The sequence below is a fragment of the Phyllobates terribilis genome, unplaced genomic scaffold (genome assembly GCF_046119375.1).
Source record: "Phyllobates terribilis strain yellow unplaced genomic scaffold, ASM4611937v1 Scaffold_1__5_contigs__length_1240528914, whole genome shotgun sequence".
NCBI lineage: Eukaryota > Metazoa > Chordata > Amphibia > Anura > Dendrobatidae > Phyllobates > Phyllobates terribilis.
The window spans coordinates 8,288,467-8,312,010 of NW_027362761.1; the positions used below are offsets into that span (position 1 = coordinate 8,288,467).

The 23,544-nt window shown below is 47.2% G+C and overlaps 1 protein-coding gene across 1 annotated transcript in view; it reads right to left on the reverse strand.

The window, feature by feature from the left end:
• The window catches only part of LOC141166626 (excitatory amino acid transporter 5-like), a 926,734-nt gene that overhangs the window by 2,851 nt on the left and 900,339 nt on the right, over positions 1–23,544 (reverse strand). The window contains exons 11-13 of the mRNA XM_073653531.1: positions 19,419–19,442; positions 14,402–14,424; positions 3,040–3,056 (exon numbers count right to left, since the gene is read on the reverse strand). Of these exons, the coding sequence (XP_073509632.1) occupies positions 3,040–3,056; positions 14,402–14,424; positions 19,419–19,442 (64 nt within the window). The remainder of the gene's footprint in view (positions 1–3,039; positions 3,057–14,401; positions 14,425–19,418; positions 19,443–23,544) is intronic.

Consider the following 23,544-nt stretch of genomic DNA (forward strand, 5'->3'; position numbering starts at 1 on the left):
TGGCTGGTGTGCTTTAATTGACCCGATGGAGCGAGTGTTCCCCAGCATGATGACTAGCGCTGCCTTACAATATATATACAGTACAGACCAAAAGTTTGGACACACCTTCTCATTTAAAGATTTTTCTGTATTTTCATGACTATGAAAATTGTACATTCACACTGAAGGCATCAAAACTATGAATTAACACATGTGGAATTATATACTTAACAAAAAAGTGTGAAACTGAAAATATGTCTTATATTCTAGGTTCTTCAAAGTAGCCACCTTTAGCTTTGATGACTGCTTTGCACACTCTTGGCATTCTCTTGATGAGCTTCAAGAGGTAGTCATCGGAAATGGTCTTCCAACAAACTTGAAGGAGTTCCCAGAGATGCTTAGCACTTGTTGGCCCTTTTATCTTCACTCTGCGGTCCAGCTCACCCCAAACCATCTCGATTGGGTTCAGGTCTGGTGACTATGGAGGCCAAGTCATCTGGCATACCACCCCATTACTCTCCTTCTTGGTCAAATAGCCATTACACAGCCTGGAGGTGTGTTTGGGGTCATTGTCCTGTTGAAAAATAAATGATGGTCCAACTAAACGCAAACCGGATGGAATAGCATGCCACTGCAAGATGCTGTGGTAGCCATGCTGGTTTAGTATGCCTTCAATTTTGAATAAATCCCCAACAGTGTCACCAGCAAAGCACCCCCACATCATCACACCTCCTCCTCCATGCTTCACGGTGGGAATCAGGCAAGTAGAGTCCATCCGTTCACCTTTTCTGTGTCGCACAAAGACACGGTGGCTGGAACCAAAGATCTCAAATTTGGACTCATCAGACCAAAGCACAGATTTTCACTGGTCTAATGTCCATTCCTTGTGTTCTTTAGCCCAAACAAGTCTCTTCTGCTTGTTGCCTGTCCTTAGCAGTGGTTTCCTAGCAGCTATTTTACCATGAAGGCCTGCTGCACAAAGTCTCCTCTTAACAGTTGTTTAAGAGATGTGTTTGCTGCTAGAACTCTGTGTGGTATTGACCTGGTCTCTAATCTGAGCTGCTGTTAACCTGCGATTTCTGAGGCTGGTGACTCGGATAAACTTATCCTCAGAAGCAGAGGTGACTCTTGGTCTTCCTTTCCTGGAGCGGTCCTCATGTGAGCCAGTTTCTTTGTAGCGCTTGATGGTTTTTGCAACTGCACTTGGGGACACTTTCAAGTTTTCCCAATTTTTCAGACTGACTGAGCTTCATTTCTTAAAGTAATGATGGCCACTCGTTTTTCTTTACTTAGCTGCTTTTTTCTTGCCATAATACAAATTCTAACAGTCTATTCAGTAGGACTATCAGCTGTGCATCCACCAGACTTCTGCACAACACAACTGATGGTCCCAACCCCATTTATAAGGCAAGAAATCCCACTTATTAAACCTGACAGGGCACACCTGTGAAGTGAAAACCATTTCCGGTGACAACCTCTTGAAGCTCATCAAGAGAATGCCAAGAGTGTGCAAAGCAGTCATCAAAGCAAAAGGTGGCTACTTTGAAGAACCTAGAATATAAGAAATATTTTCAGTTGTTTCACACTTTTTTGTTAAGTATATAATTCCACATGTGTTAATTCATAGTTTTCATGCTTTCAGTGTGAATGTACAATTTTCATAATCATGAAAATACAGAAAAATCTTTAAATGAGAAGGTGTGTCCAAACTTTTGGTCTGTACTGTATATATATATATATATATATATATATATATATATGTATATATATATACACATACTGTAAGGCGGCGGTGTTCACACCGTGTAGTAACTGAGGCAGTGATCCAAGCAAGTCCAACATAAACAGCTTTTATTTCAGCAACTCACAGGTTAACAGAGGTCGAAATAGGCCTTCTGGGCATCGCCGACCAAAAACGGAGCCACCACTTCCGCCCACTGGCCGGAAGGTAGGTTTTCCCGCTCTGCTGTGCGTTCGTAGACGGTCAGGAAGGCTTCCACGTCATCCTCCGGTCCCATCTTCCTCAACGCTGAGTGAACCTTGTCCCGGGCCTCTCGACGTTCCGGAATTGGTGTTGTGGCTGTTTTCCGCAGGGCAGCAATCTGTTGCGGCAACAGTTCATTTGTTTTTTTGCTGCTGCTGGTACAGTAACTGCTGCTGCCGCTGAGACTGCAGCTGCTGCTGCTGGGTAAGTACCAGCTGCTTTAACAGCGCCTCCATTTTGTCCATGGGGTGGGGCTGAAAGGTGGCAGGCCGGATTGTAGTCATTCAGCTGCAGGTGGGGTATGCCTCAGTCACAATGCCAGCATTCTTCACCAAGTTGTAAGGCGGCGGTGTTCACACCGTGCAGTAACTGAAGCAGTAACCCAAGCAAGTCCAACATAAACAGCTTTTATTTCAGCAACTCACGGGTTAACAAAAAGTCCTCCGGTTCGCAGCCGGGTTAACAGAAGTCCATACACAATGGTTGCCGTGGGCAATGGCCGTGCCGGGCCGCTCAGAGCCTGACGAGTGCAGAGCCTTCCCAGGCGTGGGTTCAGCTATACACAGTTCTGCCAAGTTTTCCTGCTATGCTCCTAGCAGGTCCCCACGCTGAACAACACTACCGCTCCATTGTTGCTATTTGCTACCGCTGGGAGGGTTTTTGACATCACTTGATATGCCCTCGACCTGGATGTACGTTATGTGTTACATGAATCTTGTTTCAGTCTGTATAGCATATAAGCGATCACAGGTTCAAGTCCTCAGAGGGGACTAATAAATTCATATTTGAATTAAATTAATTATGAAGTAATTTAATTCATATTTAAGTAATTTAATTCATATTTGAATAGTTTGTACCATCACACCAAATATTGAACATTAGTTAATCTTTACTACCAGCATAATGATGAAAAAGAAGGAAACAGTGTCACATACAGAAAGGTAAACCTACTCGGTCTGAGACTGGAGTAAGATTTTTGGCTTAAAGGTATGTTGCTGCTCATCATGAATTGGAAGAGCTGTGGCATCATGTGGTGTCATGTTGTAGCATCATTCCACTCTATCTTGTCCAAGCACTGCCCATTTTGGAGGAGCTGGACAAAACTGGTTTGAAACCACCAAATGTTGCAAATTGTTTTAGGCAACTCTGTATTATGCAAAAATGTTGTAACTTTTTCAGTGATTTAAGTGAGAATTCATCACTTTAATGAATCGGGTCTTAAGTGTCTTAAAGCGATTCATCACCCTGACACTGAATAGGGACTATACATTTGTTATACATGTCTAGCATACATAGCATGTCTAGCAGCCATATCCTCCTTCTTCTCCTCCCGCTTCCTCAAACTCAATGTGGACAAAACTGAACTCATTTTCTTTCCCCCATCTCGCATATCTTCCCCACCTGATCTTTCTATTACAATAAATAACATCACACTTTCCCCTGTACTGGCAATCCATAGCCTCAGAGTAACCCTTGACTCTGCCCTGTCCTTCAAACCCCACATCCAAGCCCTTGCCACCTCCTGTCACCTCCAGCTCAAAAATATTTCCAGAATCCGTCCTTTCCTCAACCCTCAATCTACTAAACTGCTTGTGCATACCCTCATCATCTCACTCCTCGACTACTGCAACATCCTCTTCTGTGGCCTACCTGCTAACACTCTCGCACCCCTCCAGTCCATCCTTAACTCTGCTGCGCGGACTGGTTTATCTCTTGCCTCGCTACTCCTATGCTACCTCCCTTTGCAAATCCCTTCACTGCCTTCCAATTGCCCAGCGTATCCAGGTCAAATTACTAACACTGACCTACAAAGCCATCCATAACCTCTCTCCTACGTACATCTCTGAACTAATCTCCCGATACATTCCCTTACGTAATCTCCGGTCCTTCCAAGAACTCCTTCTCTCCTCCACACGTATTCGTTCCTCACCCAATCCCTCCAAGATTTCTCCCGAATATCCCCCATCTTATGGAATTCTGTGCCTCAACACGTCCAATTATCCACCACACCTGGATCCTTCAGACGGAACCTGAAAATCCATCTCTTCAAACAAGCTTACAGCCTGCCATGACCTTGCTTGCTGCCACCTCAACAACACCGGAGCTACTGCAACTCCCACAACCTACTGTCTCCTTCCCCGTTCCTGTAGAATGTAAGCCCGCAAGGGCCGGGTCCTCTTCCCTCTGTACCAGTCTATCATTGTTAGTTCATTTACTGTAAGTGATATCTGTATTTATTATGTAACCCTTTCTTATGTACAGCACCATGGAATCAATGGAGCTATATAAATAAATAATAATAATAATACATGGTTAGCCTACCTGATGCCCTGTGTTTGCCTCCTCCACTGATACCAGCATTCCGTCCTGCTGCATAGAAGATGGCCTCTGCATTGACAAGGGAAGCACAGTTGTGAGTCTGAACTTCATCACCCTTGCCTTCCCTGTGCTATGGTGGAGAAAAGACTTTCCTCATGCAAATATGATGCATATGAGACTGTAGCAGTTTCAGCAGATGAGATAGCAAATGGAGGGCACCAGGGAGAATGAATACACATGATAAATGTATAGGACATATTTCAGTGCCAAGGTGGAAGATCACTAAAATCAGAAATAGCCTGGTGTCTGTGCATGCAAATTGTGATGTGTGATATATAACACATGTAAAAGGCCCTTATGGAGTATGGGAAATAGTCATTTTAATATAAGTTGTTTAAATCCCATTACTCCAAAATACCTAAACCTTTTCGGGACAAACCAGAAAGTAAGGGTTCATCTGGAGTATGGTTAACAGTCATTTCAATATAATCTGGTTAAATCTCATTATTAAAAAAGACCTAAACCATATGAGACTTTTAGGTCCTTCTGGTGTATAGAAAATAATTTTTACATAAATTGGCTAAATCCTATTACTCAAAAGGACCTAAACCTTTTGAGTCCAAACCATAGGGAAAGGGTTTTTCTGGGAAATTTATTTCTATTTCTCAGCTAAATCCCATTGCTCAGAAGGACCTAAACTGTATGGGACCTTCTTATTTTATAATACAGGAAAAAATATCCTTCTGAGGCGCGGGAAATAGTAATCTCTATTGAATTTGGCTAAATTCCAATCCTGCAAAGGATTGAAACCTTTCAAAACAATCCACAGGGAAAATGTCTTTCTGGGGTGCGAGAAAGTAATTTCTATCTAAATAAAATCCTATTACTAGAAAGAACCTAAACCATATAAAATCCCCTCTGTATATAACATCATTCTGGGGTACTGAAATTAGTAATTTCCATATAAATCATTCAATTACTCAAAAGAACCCTAACTATATGAAACCTGCTCACTATAACACAGAGAAAAGGACCTTCTGAGGTATGAGAAATAGTAATATCTGTATGTCAGCTAAATCCCATTATTGCAAGCAGTGGTATATCTAGGGGGGACAGGTGAATCCTGTGCCCCCAAATCAGCCGGTAGGAGAACACCGTTTCTCACCGTCTCCCAGGTGGGTATTTTGCTGCCCACTCAGAGTGGGATTCGCTTGTTTTCCGTGTTGGTTGTGAAACTAACAGCTGAGTTAGAGATGGTGTAAACCACAGGCTCCCTTAATTCAACTGTACTCGCATTTTCAAAAGCAAATACAATATTAGCTCTGACCGCCAGCACTTGTGGGTCAGGGAGACATCAGCAGCGTGATCAGTCAGCTGATGATGTCAGACCAACATTGCATACGAAGTAGTCTGAGGTAAGGTAGGCGCTCTAATGGAGCCAAAGAGACAGGAGGTTTTTTTTACGGGGAAACAGTGTCCATTTTAGGACATGATCAAATATCAAAATCAAACATCAGAATGATGTCAGTTTGAGGCTAAATACCCTGTCTGAGAACTGATTCTGACAAGTGATTCTGACAAGTGACTCTGACAAGTGATCAATTGTCAGAATCACTTGTCAGAATCACCGCCATATTTATTTTCTGTTTTGTTATACTGTGCCGGACAAGGCTTTCTTTTGTTCTTCTGAAAGTGCGGTTTATGCAGCATAATAAACCTGCCTTGGACATTTTAAAGAGACAATGTCCTGTGACTACCTCAAAAGCGGCTGAGTGAGTACATAACTCCTACAGTTGGATAGCAGTTGATGCTTCCAGTCAGTTTGCCGCCATCAAAACCCTTTCTTCCACAAGGTCCAGTCTTAGTAGCCGTGAGTCTGGACCACATATTCCTCACCCTGATCCTCCTTCCTCCCACCATGCCGAGTGCCCGGAGACAAGTGATCCCACACTTGGACTCTCCGAATGGCTGTTCACTTTTCCATTTATAGATTCGGGCCTCATCGCCTGGCCCGTTTAAAGCGGATCAAGAGAAGATAGCATGTAGCGATGCACAAATATTTGAGCAGCCACGGTCACACGAAGGCGACGGTGGGAAAGTGCAATTACGGTCGCAAGAGGTGGATGATGATGATGAGACACAATTGCCAGCAAGTCAGGACGAGGCCCAGGGTGGTGGACGATGAAATCACTGACCAAACCTGGCAGGGGGATGTGCATAGTGAGGACTGCAGCACAGAGGGGGAGGGAGGCGTAACACCACAACAGGCAGGAACAAGGAGTGGGGTGGCCACAGACACAAGGCGGGCAACTGTTCCCCGAAACACCAACACGAGAGAAGTTGCCAGTCCAACTGTTAGGTCTTCCCGAGTTTCGCTCTTTTTTAAAGGCTGTCCAGTTAACCCCAAAAAGGCCATTTGCAACATCTGACATGCCAGCATCAGCAGGGGCAGCAAAACTACCAGCCAGACCACCACCAGCATGCTCAGTCACATGACATGCATCTTTTTCAAAGGGCAAAAGAAGTGCCCATTGAAGCGTTGGGCCTACGTGATATGGCTGTCGTCCACTGCAATACCAGCTCCCCTGCATCCATGTTTTAATCTTCTGCAATAAAGAAGGATTTTTACCAGATCACTGAGTGCCACCTCTTCATCTCTTCTGTTGGATTCTCTAAACTGTATGAAATCCTATCAGTATATAACACAGGGAAAAGGTTCTTCTGTGGTACTGGAAATAGCCATTTTTATATAAATCCCTCTCTCCCATCATTACAAACAACTAAACCATATGAAACCTACTCAGTAAGCACATTCTGGCATCTCTGTTGCTCACCATCACCCATCTGGTTATTGTTATACATTCATATTTGTAGTGCCATTGCCGACGCCCCTGCATGGCGTCCCCTTCTCCCTCCATGCAGGGACGCTGGCTTACTCACCGCCCCAGCCCTCGGTGCAGCCCTTGGTGTGGTCTCCGGTGTATTCTTGCTTCCTGTGTGCACGCCGCATTCTGTGCAGGCGGCGTGCCTAGTGCAAGCTCGCTCCCCTGCTCTTAAAGGGGGCAGTGCGAGTGACGTGCCCCCTGGGCGGTGGGGTACTCGGTAGCCGGGCTGGGCGATGCTGGGGATGTCACAGTGGCGGTGACCCGGTCCGTGACCCAGGGCGGTCAATTAAAGGGGATTTGTGAAAGGGGAATAAAGTTTTATATATATTGTTTGTGATGCCACCTGTGGTATACGGCTATATAGGGTTGCCGCTGCGGTGCAGATCCTCTGGAGCTGATGGTGACGCAGAAGAGTTGGTTCAGCTCTCCACAGGCAGAGCTAAGCTCCAGGGCAATGCAGGGATGATTTAATGAGGTAGATGTTGCTGTGCGATGTGGTGCAGGTGATGGCGCAGATAATAATTCTAGGACACAGTGGGGTGCAGTCTTCAGATTTACTCATAGTTGTCAGACTCCAGGTTCCAGGTACCAGGGTAACCTCCCACGCCGTCCTGTGTTTACCAAGGCAGGGGTTCAGCAAACTCCCAGGTGTTTCAGGAGTACATAACGGGACCCCATTCTGTGTGCCTTCCTCGGTCGTCTTCCTGCGCTGGCTCTCACCCTCCTGCCCTGCGCCTCGCAACCAGTGTCCCAAGCTGGTAACCTTGGATTTTGGCGGGCAACGTGCAGTCCCCTGAATCCTATGCGACTACCTTTTTAGCGATTTAGTTGCGGTTGTGAGCAGCTGCGCCCTGAAAGTACAGTAGCCTCCGGTTTCTAGCTGAGCCTTGTAGTTCTCCACTAGTTAAGGGCCGGTCCCCTTTGCGGCCTGATCCCTCCAAGTTCCTGTAGATTTGGGCGCACGGGTGGCTTCCGCACTCGCCGAGCCCCTGGGATCCCCTCACTTCTGGAGCCTTCCCTCTGCTCCCGTCCTCTTCCAGCCTGTCCTCCTGGGCCTCTCAATCTAGGCCCTCTCCTCTGAGCAGAGCTCCTACAGAGCTCCTGCTCCCACTACTTCTCCTCAGACTGTCTGATCTCCTACAAGATGGTTCCCTGTTTATATACTCCTACTCAAGTGCTCCCCTGATCTTCTTCCACCCACACCCACTACATGGTTCCCCCTCACTCGGTTCCCCCCCATTTCCAACCAGGGACAGGGTTCAGCATAAGCCAGTGCATCTTGCCCCGCCTGCTGGTCTGGAATGGTGTAGTGTTGGATGCAGGTGAGTGGGTCCCGGGCAGTACTCCCTCCTTACCTGAGAATGGGATACCACATCTCTGGGTGAGATGCAGTACCTCTGTAGCACCTGAACCCACAGGGGCGCCACATACCCCCCTAGTAAAACACAGCACATCCGCAGGCTGGAACAGAGTAAAACAGGGTATTTTAGACATACAAAATTTTTTAGAATGCATTCACTTAGAAGAACAATCATAACTTTTTCTTCTCTTTATGGGAGGCACATTTTCTTTAAACGTTACAGATTTCTTTATCAAAGTATTATAAAACTTTTTCCAATAAAATTTTCTTCACATCAATAAAACATTTTTCATGTAAAACAATTTTCAGCTCAATACAGTGAGATCCATAACTGGGTGTCCATCTCACTGAAGAAGGTGCAATTTGAGGGACCCGTCCGAAAACCCTCAACGTAGGCCCTGGGCGTGGCTGCAGGGCATAGGTGATCCAGCTGTTGGACCACGTCTTTGGCCACGCCAAACGGGTTTTTGTTCAATGGTCTTTCTATATAAAACCAATAAGAAGCACTTTAAGAAGTGCAAACTATTTACAGTTAAAAGTTTTTGGCTGCTCTCTGTCCTCAGCCTGACAGTTTTTATACCCTTACCGGGTAACTAGGTAAACACACAAACTTTTCCAATTCACTCCAACAAGGATGTACCCTTCCGGGTAACTATTTACAGTTTCTTTCTCTTCCTATGGAAGTAGTCAGTAGTGGGGCCCCCTCCGGGGGAACATTGACCCACCACTAGATGGCCCAGCCGAGTCATCTTCTTCAGATGGCAAGGGTACACTGTCCTCCTCCACCACCCTGTGAACATGGAGAGCGTACCAGCCCCGCTCTCCTCTGTGCCTGGTATAGGTGACCTTGTCACCAGGGTATTGATCCCACACCGGATATCCCTGCTATAAATGGTACTCCACGTCCCGCCGGTTCACGAAGAGGTCCGTGCCAAGTTGGGGCTCCCAGATAAAGCCCCATCCTCCATCCAGGTCGAACTTGACCACGATTCCCTCTACTCGTGGACTGGGTGTGGCCAACTTTGCTTTGCGGGCCCGGGTTTTCTCCTCCATATTGCGGGCCTCCATCCTCTCCCAGCGCACCCGCTGGGTCCGCCGCTCCGTCTCTAGCTGGAGGAGTTCCCGCTGGCAGTGTTCCTCTCTGCGCGTGGCCTCCTTTTGGGTCTCCCTGGGAAATTCCATCAAGTCACCCGCCGGGTTATCCCATCTATATTGCTCTCCTTCATCTCTATGGGCAACCAGGGGTGTGGGAGCGGGCAGCAAAGGGAGGCTCTGGTCCTCAATCTTCGCGGACCAATCCCAGTCCGCACGTCCGTACACCCATTCGGGTGTGGGGGCAGGTGGCTCATGCAGGGGGCCCAGGAGCAGGTCAGTGTTGGAAGCGCCCGTAGAAGGAGATTCCTGTAGGGGGACCAGGAGTAGATCAGCGCCATCGGCGCCCGGGACAGGGATGCCGCTCCTACCTGTTTCTGCGGTCGCTCCAGCACTATCCGTCACCTCCTGTTCCAGGAGGGACTCCGCCGGGGCTGGGGCGCTGCTGGTGGAACTCAGCGCTAACTGCTGCCGGGTCACCAACTTCTCCAGCAACTCGCTTCTCCAGATGGCGATGGCAGCTTGCTGGGCCTCCTCCATCCGCCGGCCCAGCTTTTGTACTTCAACACGGAGTAATCCTGTATCCTCCAGGGACAGTTTAGCTATGACTCCCTCCAGGTTGAGGGATACTGCTCCAGGCGGCAGGCCACGGGCCAGAGTTTGAGGCTGGTCTCCCTCCATCGTGCCTGCCAGGTGCGGTCTCTCTGCTCTGCTGGAGACCCCGCCCTGTCTCCAAGGTTTCTCATCTCCTGTCCCCTTTCTGGGGCGGTCCCATGGCAGCTTGCTGTCGGCCACACCTGGCGGCGGCTTCCCCAGACTGATGAACAGGTCTAGGTATATGGCCACAGGCGCATGGGGCGGGCTGCGCTTTTGGCGCCATTCTGGGACCCGGCCCACGATGGGAGGCTCCTTGTTGTCTTTTACCACGCACATAATGGCGCCCGTTCTTCTGGGGCGGGCGCCACATTCAGTATACAACACAGTCTCTAGGCGCACAATACCCTGTTATAACAAGTTGGTTCATATCCTGTTCGTGATGCCAAATATGACACGCCCCCTGGGCGGTAGGGTACTCTGTAGCTGGGCCGGTCGATGCTGGGGATGTCACAGTGACCCTGTCCGTGACCCAGGGCGGTCAATTAAAGGGGATTTGTGAAAGGGGAATAAAGTTTTATATATATTGTTTGTGATGCCACCTGTGGTATGCGGCTATATGGGGTCGACGCTGCGGTGCAAATCCTCTGGAGCTGGTGGTGACGCAGAAGAGTTTGTTCAGCTCTCCACAGGCAGAGCTAAGCTCCAGGGCGATGCAGGGATGATTTAATGAGGTAGATGTTGCTGTGCGATGTGGTGCAGGTGATGGCACAGATAATAATTCTAGGACACAGTGGGGTGCAGTCTTCAGATTTACTCATAGTTGTCAGACTCCAGGATCCCAGTACCAGGGTAACCTCCCATGCCGTCCTATGTTTACCAAGGCAGGGGTTCAGCAAACTCCCAAGTGTTTCAGGAGTACATAACGGGATCCCATTCTGTGTGCCTTCCTCGGTCATCTTCCTGCGCTGGCTCTCACCCTCCTGCCTTGCACCTCGCAACCAGTGTCCCAAGCCAGTAACCTCGGATTTTGGCGGGCAACGTGCAGTCCCCTGAATCCTATGCGACTACCTTTTTAACGATTTAGCTGCGGTTGTGAGCAGCTGTGTAACATCCCTGGCGGCGTGCTTGCATAGTGCATCACCTCCCACTATGCAAGACCGCAATCTTACCTGTCTGTCCAGTCTGCTATTCCTGCTCCAGTTCATGCTGTGTGCATGTCCCTTGACTGACTGGTTAGGGCGGCGGCCCGGTTACTTCCTGATTCTTATAGCTGCTGTGGGCGCACCCCTAATGCATCTCCAGCCTATTGCTGTGAGTCACTGGATATTTAAACCCCCTCCACCCAGTAGGAGGTGCCTGGGCAACACCTTCACTCAGTTTGTCTTTGCAACTGTATTGCCAGGTCCTGTCCTGTTACCTCTGACTTCTAGTCTGTTTCTGCCTCTCTGGGGGCTGCATTCCCAGACCTGTTACCTGTGACTTCTAGTCTGTTTCCGCCTCTCCGGGGGCTGCATTCCCAGATCTGTTATCTGTGACTTCTAGTCTGTTTCCGCCACTCTGGGGGCTGTATTCCCAGACCTGTTATCTGTGTCTTCTAGCCTGTTTCCGCCATTCTGGGGGACATATACCCAGACTCGCTCCTGTATTTTGTTGCAGTGTCAGTTCCTGTCTGAACACTCTCCTAGCCTGTTTGTCTCTGTGTCCGTACCTTCCCTTTTCCTGCAGTCTCTGAACCTGCACCTAACTCCCACTCGTTGTCTCTGTACTTCTGTTGTGAGTTTAGAGTCCAATCGCTACTTCATCGCAAGTACCTTGTGTGTATCTGGTTCTGCTTGTCCCTTCCAGTCTGTCCAGTGTGAACAGAGCCCTGTCCTCTCTGCTCTGCCTTGCTCACCGCTCCGGCGGTTCCTTCCTGCACTGCCTTGCTCACTGCTCTGGTGGCGGTTCCGCTCTGCTCTGCCTTGCTCACCGCTCCGGCGGTTCCTTCCTGCTCTGCCCTGTTCACCGCTCCGGCGGTTCCTCTCTGCTCTGCCCTGCTCACCACTCTGGCGGTTCCTTCCTGCTCTGCCCTGCTCACCGCTCCGGCGGTTCCTTCCTGCTCTGCCTTGCTCACCGCTCCGGCGGTTCCTTCCTACTCTGCCTTGCTCACCGCTCTGGCGGTTCCGCTCTGCTCTGCCTTGCTCACCGCTCCGGCGGTTCCTTCCTACTCTGCCTTGCTCACCGCTCTGGCGGTTCCGCTCTGCTCTGCCTTGCTCACCGCTCCGGCGGTTCCGCTCTTCTCTGCCTTGCTCACCGCTCCGGCGGTTCCGCTCTGCTCTGCCTTGCTCACCGCTCCGGCGGTTCCACTCTGCTCTGCCTTGCTCACCGCTCCGACGGTTCCTCTCTGCTCTGCTTGTCTACCGCGTCTGCGGTTCTGTTCCTGAATCCCAGTCTGTACTGGACCCTATCCAGCCTGCGCTCCAACCTACTAGTGCCTCCCTGTCTGCACTCCAGCCGTGCTTGCCAGTACCCTCCTGTCTGCATACCAGCCATGCTTGCCAGTATCCTCCTGTCTGCACTCCAGCCGTGCCTGCCAATACCCACCTGTCTGTGTGCCAGCCTAACCTGCCTGTTCCTGTATTCCCAGGTGTGGGTCAACAGCTGTGACCAGGGTCTGACCTGGAGTAGCACCTGGTCCCTCTGCTCGGTTCCTCCTTGGTTCACGGAGTTGTTAGCCGCCGTGCGACCTTGTTCGGATCGGGTAGATACTTAGTTAGGCCCCTCCAGGCACTCCTCATGGTACAGTGGGATCACTAATCACGCTCACGCCAGTCAGTACGGGCGCGAGCGTAACAAGCTGCACCCTGAAAGTACAGTAGCCTCCGGTTTCTAGCTGAGCCTTGTAGCTCTCCACTAGTTAGGGACCGGTCCCCTTTGCGGCCTGATCCCTCCATGTTCCTGTAGATTCGGGCACACGGGTGGCTTCCACACTCGCCGAGCCCCTGGGATCCCCTCACTTCTGGAGCCTTTCCTCTGCTCCCGTCCTCTTCCAGCCTGTCCTCCTGGGCCTCTCAATCTAGGCCCTCTCCTCTGAGCAGAGCTCCTACAGAGCTCCTGCTCCCACTGCTTCTCCTCAGACTGTCTGATTTCCTATAAGATGTGTAGGGCGGCGGTGTTCACACCTTGCAGTAATTGAGGCAGTGACCCAAACAAGTCCAACATAAACAGCTTTAATTCAGCAACTCACGGGTAAACAGAAAGTCCTCCGGTTCGCAGCCGGGTTAACGTGAGTCCATAAACAACGGTTAACAGGGGCAACGGCCGCGCCGGGCTGCTCAGAGCCTGACAGGTGCAGAGTCTTCCCAGGCGTGGGTTCAGCAACCCTCAATCCTGCTGAGCTTTCCTGCTATCCTCCTAGCAGGTTCCAACATAGCACACCACTAATCCTTATTGCAGGGATTTTAAAGGACCTGTGGCAAGAGCCACTGGAAAACCCGGGTTGGAGGGAGGAGGCCGCCCCACTGCCTCCTGTGACCTCCTCCAAGAAATGAAGGCCCTGCCGGGTTTTACTTAATCTGCCTTAGCCAGGTAGTCTGACCAGGTCATTGCTCACCTTCATTCCTGCATTGCAGCCGCAGCTGTGTCTGTGACTGCAATGCACTCCAATGGATTTAATAGGTTTCTGCACACATTCTGGGGGATATATAACGTCCCTCGTATACGATCCCGGTCACTGCCTCACAGATGGTTCCCTCTTTATATACTCCTACTTAAGTGCTCCCCTGTTCTTCTTCCACCTACACCCACTACATGGTTCCCCCTCACTCGGTTCCCCCCCACTTAGAACCAGGGACAGGGCTCAGCATAAGCCAGTGCATCTTGCCCCGCCTGCTGGTCTGGAATGGTGTAGAGTTGGATGCAGGTGGGTGGGTCCCGGGCAATACTCCCTCCTTGCCTGAGAGTGGGATACCACACCTCTGGGTGAGATGCAGTACCTCTCTGGCGACTGAACCCGCAGGGGCGCCACACGAGCATTTGCTAAACGCTCCCAGCTAACAGCTGGGAGGCATCTAGTTAAAAGCGTTCACCTGCAAGGTGTCTCCCAGCCAATAGCTGGGAAGCATCTTGTATTGCCTTTTGCACCCTTCCCAATAGGGAGATGCCTGAGCAACCCCTATAGTTATGTTAGGTGATTTGGTGTGCAACTGTATGTTGCCAGGTCCCACATCCTTAGTATGTTATAGTTTCCCATATTCCGTGTCCTGTCTCTTTAGTCCAGTATAGTTGTCCTAGTTACTGTGGCCACTTCGGCAGAGCCCGTATGCTGAAGCTGCATCTGCGGTACCTGTTTGCCACCCTGAGGGCTGAATACCCAAGGCCTGAAGCCTGAACCTAAGTGGCCGTAGTGTGTGCACAGCCTGAACCTGTTCCAGCCGCCGTCCTGTCTGCACAATCTGAAGCTGTCCCAGTAGCCATCCTGTCTACACAGCCTGAACCTGTCCCAGTGGCTGTCCTGTCTGCACAGCCTGAACATGTCCCATTGGCTATCCTGTCTGCACAGTCTGAACCGGTCCCAGTGGCCGTCCTGCCCTGTTGAGAATCTGAAGTAATGTCTCCGCCTTTAGGGGCCAGCAGCTACTGCCGGACGCCACCCTGGAGTAGCACCTGGCAGCTACCTGCCACACAAGCCTGACCTCACCACTAGAGGCTTGAGTGAACACCAAGGTAGCTGCTTAGTCACACTCCTCCAGGGTAAGTCTGGCTCGTGGCACAGTGGGTCCACGAACCACGTGCGCCACCTATGAGAGTAACATTTTTCATGGCTGCTCACACTGAAATCATGTCTCTTCATGTTAGGCCAGGTCTTCTGACTCTAATGAGGTCTGAGACGTTTCTGTGCATTACATAAGGTCATGGCACACGTCATGACATTGTGACCTTAAGCATGCTTGCGCAGGACGTTCTTGGGTCTCATCAGAGCGGGAAGTGCTAGCCTACCATGAAGAGGCCTGGCCGGATATTCAGAGCTCGTGGCAGAGATAAGAATATGTGCTGAGGACTGGATGGGTGATGGTGAGAGGCTGGAAAGGTGGCAATCAGTGGAGCTATCACAGGCAGTAAAAAACATAGAAGCTGACCAAGGATGCCATTTTATACTTGTACTGTGTTAAGGATAGGAAAGCTCAGAGCACACAGAATAGGGCTAAAAAAAAGGCCAAATTCATTTGCAATGTACTTCTTCCGTGCTGATAACCTAAATTGAAAATGTTAGTGATAGTCTCAGTCAATGAAAAAAAAAATGCAAGATTCAAAAGATATAAAGTGAACTGTTGTAGCATCTAGCGATGAGCAAGCGTGCTCGTCACTGCTCGGCACTCCCCTAAGCATCTCAGTGCTCGACATGCTAGGCGCTCTTCAAGTATTTCCGGGTTGTTCAGGCGGGAGCTCGAGTCCCCACCCTGCATATTTGTCGCTCTTTAAACAGTCAATTAACATGCAGGGATTGCTTGCCACTCACTGTAATGCCGAAGCCATGTTGGTTGTGGCATTGCAGTGATTGGCTGGCCGCATAGTGTCATCAGGTCTATATAAGACCTGGTGGCCTTATGATCATGACAGTCTACCCAGGAAACAGACAGAGCAGGGATAGATGCTGCTGAGCTAGGGAGAGAATTGGCGGTTTATTAGTTAGGTATAGGTATTCCACAGCAAGCTATATATCCATCTGAACGAACAGTCCTTCTGAGGACTAATACAGCTGCACTGAGGACTAATCCAGCTGCATATATTACTGGTGATAGCAGGAGTTAGGCAGGCAGGGTTTATGGCAGTGTATACAGCACAATAGGGTCCATTGCATGTTCTGTCTGCTACTGCCTGTTACAGATATCCATTGGACTAGATATCAGGACTCATTTTTTTTTGTTCTTAATCCTGATTATTTGCTTAAAAGGCAATACAGTACTCCATTTTACTGCTCTATTTGCTTGTTAGCAGAATACAGCCAGATTTTTTTGATTATATTTGCAATACTGTATTGTGGAAGCAGAGAAACTTTTCCATGATCACACGTGATATTGTTGCGGTAATAATATAGACATTTTGTGGAGCACGCCAAATATTACTCTCCATTTAAAGTCAGTCAGCTCTGTTTTATAGAACCTATTCACCCTTGGTCGCTATCATACCATACCATACTATTAGGCGACTGACTGAAACCGTGGTCACCAGATGTGATCCCATATTACTGCTTTAAAAATACAGAAGTTTTTGGGAGTGTGTCAGATATTACACTCCATTTAAAGTCTGCCAGGTGTATGTTGTTCCAATGTACTGACACTTGTCGCTGACAAATACCATACTATTAGTCGACTGACTGAAACCGTGGTCTTCAGACGTGACCCCATATTACTGCCGTAATAATACAGAAATTTTTAGGAGTGTGCCAGATATTACACTCCATTTAAAGTCTGCCAGGTGTATGTTGTTCCAAACTATTGACACTTGGTCGCTGACAAATACCATACTATTAGGCAACTGACTTAAACCGTGGTCATCAGATGTGATCCCATATTACTGCTGTAATAATACAAAAAAATTTTATATATAAAGGTAAAGGTGTTACAAAGGTTAAGGGAGAACTCCTTGTTTGTTAAATTAGAGAAATGCGTTTTTTCTGTTCAGGAAATTTCATTCTTGGGGTTCATGTCGTCAGCAGAAGGGTTCAAGATGGACCCTGGGAAGGTACAGGCCATAATTGACTGGGTTCAGCTTCGTGATCTTAAGGCTTTGAAATGATTTCTGGGATTCGCCAACTATTATAGGAAATTTATCAAGGGTTTCTCTCAGATTGCTGAACCTCTTACTGACCTGACACGTAAGGGGGCTAATCTCAAGGTATGGTCACCGGGTGCTATCCGGGCTTTTGAAAAATTAAAAAAGAGTGTTTCATGTCTGCCCCCATTCTGATCCAACCTGATCTCCAAGAGCTATTCATGGTAGAGGTGGATGCTTCGGAGGTCGGAGTAGGAGTGGTTTTGTGGCAGGGGCCCAAAACTCTGACTAACTTGCGTCCATGTGCTTTTTTGTTTAAGAAATTTTTGCCGGTGGAAAGAAATTATGATGTTGGGAATCGTGAGTTTACTTGCTGTAAAATTAGCCTTTGAGGAATGGAGGCATTATTTGAAGGGAGCAGTTCATCCAGTTACTGTGGTCACTGATCACAAGAATCTAGCCTATATTGAGTCAGCTAAAAGGTTAACTCCCAGACAGGCCAGATGGTCCTTGTTTTTCTCAAGGTTTAATTTTTCCATTACATTCAGACCGGGGTCTAAGAATGTGAAAGCTGACGCATTATCTCGTAGTCTCGATCCAGTTTCTCCTCCAGAACCTCCATCCTCCATTATTCCTCAGGGTATTGTGGTTTCTATGGTAACCTCAAAATTGGAGGAACAGATCCGTAATGCCCAGTCATTGGCTCCTAATGCTACTCCAGGGTCTAAATTATATGTGCCTGTGTATCAAAGATTACATGTGTTACAGAAATTTCATGATTCTGTTTTGAGTGGTCATCCTGGGGTTATTGCTACACGGAAAGCCATTGCCAGACTTTTTTGGTGGCTGTCCATGCATAATGATATCAAAGATTTTGTATCTGCTTGTGAGGTCTGCGCATGCACTAAAGTCAGTCATAGCCGGCCGGCCGGGGAATTGGCTCCATTGCCAATTCCAAAAAGACCATGGACTCATTTGTCCATGGATTTCATCACGGATTTGCCTTTGTCTGATGGGAAAACTGCTATCTGGGTGGTAGTGGACCCATTCAGCAAACAAGCTCATTTTGTTGCCTTGTCAGGATTACCTAATGCAGAGACACTCTCCAGGTTGTTTATTTCCCATATTGTAAGGTTACATGCTAGCCCTCTTAACATTGTGTCCGGTAGGGGAGTACAATTTGTCTCTAAATTCTGGAGAGCTTTTTCTAATAAGCTTGGGATGTAATTGTCATTTTCATCTGCTTACCACCCTGGTAAGCAGACTGGTCTTCGTTTTTACCTCTCACTGAGTTTGCCTTTAACAGTCGAGTTAATCAGTCTACTGGAACCTCTCCGTTTTTCTATAATTATGGTTTTCATCCCCATTTTGGTGAATTTTCTAGAACTAGTTCTGAATGTCCTGGGGTGGAGGTCGCCGTACAAAGACTTGGGGATGTTTGGAAGGAGGTTCAAAAGAATATTGGGACTGCTCAGACTCACCAACAACTGAAGGCCGATAGAAGACATTCAGTGGGTCCTGTTTTTAAGATTAGGGATAAGGTTTGGCTGTCATCCAGGAACATTAAACTTAAAGCGCCGTCGGCAAAGTTGGGTCCAAAGTTTATTGGTCCTTATGAGATCCTTGAGGTGGTCAATCCAGTTGCATTCAGATTAAAGCTTCCTCCATCCCTTCGCATCCCTAACGTCTTCCATAAATCCCTATTAAAGGAATTTGTCCCTTCGGTATTGTCTCCATCATCCCCGCCTCCTCCAGTGTCAGTCGACGGTGGCTTGGAGTATGAGGTTCAGAGAGTGGTGGATTCTTGTTGGGTCCGTAATTCCCTCCAGTACCTCATCCACTGAAGGGGATACGGAACAGAGGAGAGACCATGGGTCCCTGCTAGAGATGTGAAGGCTGATTGTTTAGTCAGGGCCTTCCATCTAAAGTATCTTGGGAAGCCTGGGGGTCCAATGGCTACCCTTAGAAGAGGGGGTACTCTCACATTTCCACCCCTCACTGTGTCTGGGACGCAGTTGCTGACAGCTCAGCCGTCCAATCTTGTACAGGGGCGTGCTGGAGCTGTCAGTACTGTGATTGACAGCTCGACTGTCCAATCTGGTAGAAGGGCGTGCAATAGTTCAGTGTGGTGATTGACAGCTCGGTTGTCCAATCTGAGACTGGGAAGCACTGGCTAACTTCAGGTGCTCATTATTCCAGGTGAATGCCTGGCTACTTAACTGAGCTGTTTGTCCCAGATCTCTGCCAGACATACATTCAGCTTGTGTGTGTGGCTGGTTCTCTGTGCCTTGTGTTCTTTTTATTGATCTTCTGCTGCCTGACCTTGGACCTTGTTCTGACCATCCGTCTGTTTAACCCCTTCTGCTCTGATCTGCTGTCCTCCTGGAATTCTGACCAATGGTACGTTACCTGACTACGCCTTTGCCTCTTCCCTCTGTTTATGACGTACCATCCTGGCTTTGACTTCGGACTCCTTAATTATCCCATCTCACGGCCTGGCAGTGAAAAGTGACTCAGCAGCACAGCACCCCTCCAATCTATCCTAAACTCCGCTCCCCGACTAATTCACCTGTACCCCCCGCTATTCCTCGGCCTCTCCTGTCTGTTAATCTCTTCAATGGCTCCCCATTGCCCAGAAACTCCAGTTCAAAACTGTAACCTTGGTAAGAAAAGCCATCCTCAACCTGTCTCCTCCATACATCTGTGATCTAGTCTCCCTGTACTTACCTGCACGCAACCTCTGATCCTCACAAGATCTCCTTCTCTACTCACCTCTTATCTCCTCTTCCCACAATCGCATACAAGATTTCTCCCGTGTACCCCCCCTACTCTGGAACTCTCTACCCCAACATATCAGATTCTTGCCTACTTTTGAAACCTTCAAAATGAAACTGAAGACCCACCTCTTCTGACAAGCTGTGTACAACCTGCAGTAACCCTGGCTCCACCATACCGCTGCACTACCAGCTATACCCTCACCTACTGTATCCTCACCTATCCCTTGTAGATTGCTGTTTACCTGTTTTAATTGTCTAATTTAAATATTATAAAATCTATGGCCATACTGCTGTTGTTTGCAACCTAGCATTTTAGGTTTTTTAAATTACTGTTCACTTTTTTTTAACCCCTTCACACCAGGGGCCATTTTCCGTTTTTGCACTTTTGTTTTTTTCTCTTCTTCCCAGAGCCATAACTTTTTTATTTTTCTGTCAATATGGCTATGTGAGGGCTTATTTTTTCTGGACAGGTTGTACTTTTGAACGAAACCATTGGTTTTACCATATCGTGTACTCAAAACCGGGAAAAAAAATCCTAATGCGGTGAAATTACAAAAAAGTGCAATTCCACAGTTGTTTTCTTTGTTATTTTACCACGTTCACTATATGGTAAAACTGACCTTCCAATATGATTCTCCAGGTCATTACGAGTTCGTAGATAGCAAGCAGATAGGTTCTTTTTTATTTAAGTGGTGAAAAAAATCCAAATTTTGTAAAAAAAAAAAGTTGTAATTTTCCGAGACCCGTAGCGTCTCCATTTTTTGGGATCTGGGGCCGATTGAGGGCTTTCTTTTTGCGCACCGAGCTGACGTTTTTATTGATAACATTTTGGAGTAGATACAATGTTTTGATCGCCCGTTATTGCATTTTATTGCAATGTTCTGGCGACCAAAAAAACATAATTCTGGCGTTTTTATTTTTTTTTTTCTCGTTACGCAATTTACTGATCCGATTAACTATCGTTATATATTGATAGATCGGGTGATTCTGAATGCGCCGATACTGAATATGTGTATATTTGCTTTTTTTTTATTGTTTTATTTTGAATGGATCGAAAGAGGGGTGATTTAAATTGTTATATATTTTTTATATTTTTAAAACATTTTTTTTAACTTTTCACTTGCTTGAATAGTCTCCATGGGAGGCTAGAAGCTTAGTTTATCTGATATTGCACTTCCCCTTCAGTGTCTCTGCTTACCTCTTTATGAAGGCTGACAGGACCTTTCTTACAAGGGACACAATTTTGTCAGTGATAGATCACTGATTGGTGGAGGCAAGTCTTTTTTACTAGTGGTTCGTAGACCGGAAATGATACGCTAGGTATTGGGTAAGGGGGAGATGCAATGAGGCTCCCGGAACCGGAAGTAGTCATATGCGTTCCATGCAAACACATCTGGATGGCCTGCGTTCCACGCATAGGACTGCACGCGGCTGGTATGCAGTGCTGTTCCGGATGAATTAAGCACATGGACAGGAGCTTAAGGTATATATGGCCCATACGGTTAACGTCCTGTATAAGCCATTGCTATCTATGTATCAACGCTAGGAAGCTGGGGTAATCTGTGAAATACTATACAACGTGCACTTTAGCTCCCCTGATAAACCTAAAGGGGAAACGTGTCGGAAGACGCACGCTTTGATATTGTAGGGCCTCCTCATATAATGGCTAGCTGTGGACTGCCCTTGTTAGGGCGGGAGCATTGGGGTTGAGGGATAGAATAGCCTATACATGGCCTAATAGGATCTCTCCTCCTGCTCCACCTGACATTGACCCTACTGGCTTGAAGAAGGTTACTACTGAATGTCTGGTCCATTACTCGCCCCTGACCAATATTGAAGAATTTGGGTGAGTTTGTTCTAATTTTCTATTTTGGTCCGTTTAATAAGGTGACCACTGTCATTTAGCATTCATAGATAATCTGTATATTTGATGTATGACCTTTGGTCAATTGGTTTTAATATTGTTGTCCATGCTAATGGGTATGCGTGGCTGTTTTGATAATAACTCTTGGTTTTATACGTTACATTGAAAGTTATATTTTAGGTTCTCCTTTAGTGCTGTCTTTGATTTAATATGAGAATACAGAGAAACTGAGTGGCATTTCCAAACAGTGTATTTAATGCAGACTTTCTGATTTAAAAACTCACTGATTTAAAAAAAAAAAAAAAACTTACTAGTGATGAGCGTACGTGCTCGCCACTGCTCGGTACTCGCCCGAGCATCACTGTGCTCGACGAGTATTTCCGGGTTGCTCGGGCGGGAACTCGGGTCCCCTCCCTGAATGTTTGGCGCTCTTCAGAGAGTCAATGAACATGCAGGGATTGCCTGCCACACACTGTAATGCCGTAGCCATGTTGGTTGTGGGCATTACAGTGATTGGCTAGCCGCACAGCATCATCAGGTGTATATAAGACTGGGCGCCGCCATGCTTGTCACAGTATTCTCCAGAATCAGGCACAGTAGGGAGAGTTGCTGCTGTGTCAGGGAGAGATTTGCTTGTTTATAGTTAGTATAGGTATTCCACAACATATATCTATATCCATCTGAACTAACAGTCCTTCTGAGGACTAATCTAGCTGCATATAATCCGTGCTAGGCAGGCAGGCAGTGTATGTTGTAGACTGCAGTGCATGATACAGCACAAGAGGGTCCATTGAATGTCCTGTTAGTATAGGTATTCCACAACATATATATATATATCCATCTTAACTAACAGTCCTTCTGAGGACTAATCCAGCTGCATATAATCAGTGCTAGGCAGGCAGGCAGTGTATGTGGCAGACTGCAGTGTATGATATAGCACAAGAGGGTCCATTGAACGTTCTGTCTGCTGCTGCTGTAATAATTATAGATATTTCTAGACATAGAAAGGCAAATTTTTTTTTTATCTTAATCCTGGTTATTTGCTTAAAAAGCAATCCAGAGTACACCGTTTTTCTGCTCACTGCAGAATAAAGCCAGATCTGTTCCATATTTCAGCAATAAAAATAAGAAATTTGAACTGAACGTGAAAAATATTGGCCTCCTTTTTCATTCTGTTGCAGTGTGTCGGTGAAGCTATTCACACTAGGTCTCCGTGTAGAATAATATTAGTAAATTACAGGCCTACAATTTAAAGCCGTGGTTCTCTGTCAGACATATCACCAAAAAGACTTCAAAAATCATACATTTCTTCCATTTTCATTCCGTTGCAGTGTGTCGGTGAAGCTATTCACACTAGGTCTCCGTGTAGAATAATATTAGTAAATTACAAGCCTACAATTTAAAGCCGTGGTTCTCTGTCAGACATATCACCTAAAAGACTGTTCAAAACTCATACATTTGTTCCATTTTCATTCCGATGCAGTGTGTCGGTGAAGCTATTCACACTAGGTCTCCGTGTAGAATAATATTAGTAAATTACAGGCCTGCTATTTAAAATAGTGATTACCTCTTGAAGCTCATCAAGAGAATGCCAAGAGTGTGCAAAGCAGTCATCAAAGCTAAAGGTGGCTACTTTGAAGAACCTAGAATATAAGACATATTTTCAGTTGTTTCACACTTTTTTGCTAAGTATATAATTCCACATGTGTTAATTCATAGTTTTGATGTCTTCAGTGTGAATGTACAATTTTCATAGTCATGAAAATACAGAAAAATCTTTAAATGAGAAGGTGTGTCCAAACTTTTGGTCTGTACTGTATGTACCATCCTCCAAAACTTTGAGGACTCCACCAAGATGGTGAGTGGCGATGACGCCATAATAAGCGTCACCATCCCGCTTCTCTGTCTTCTGAAACGCTCTCTGCTTGCAATAA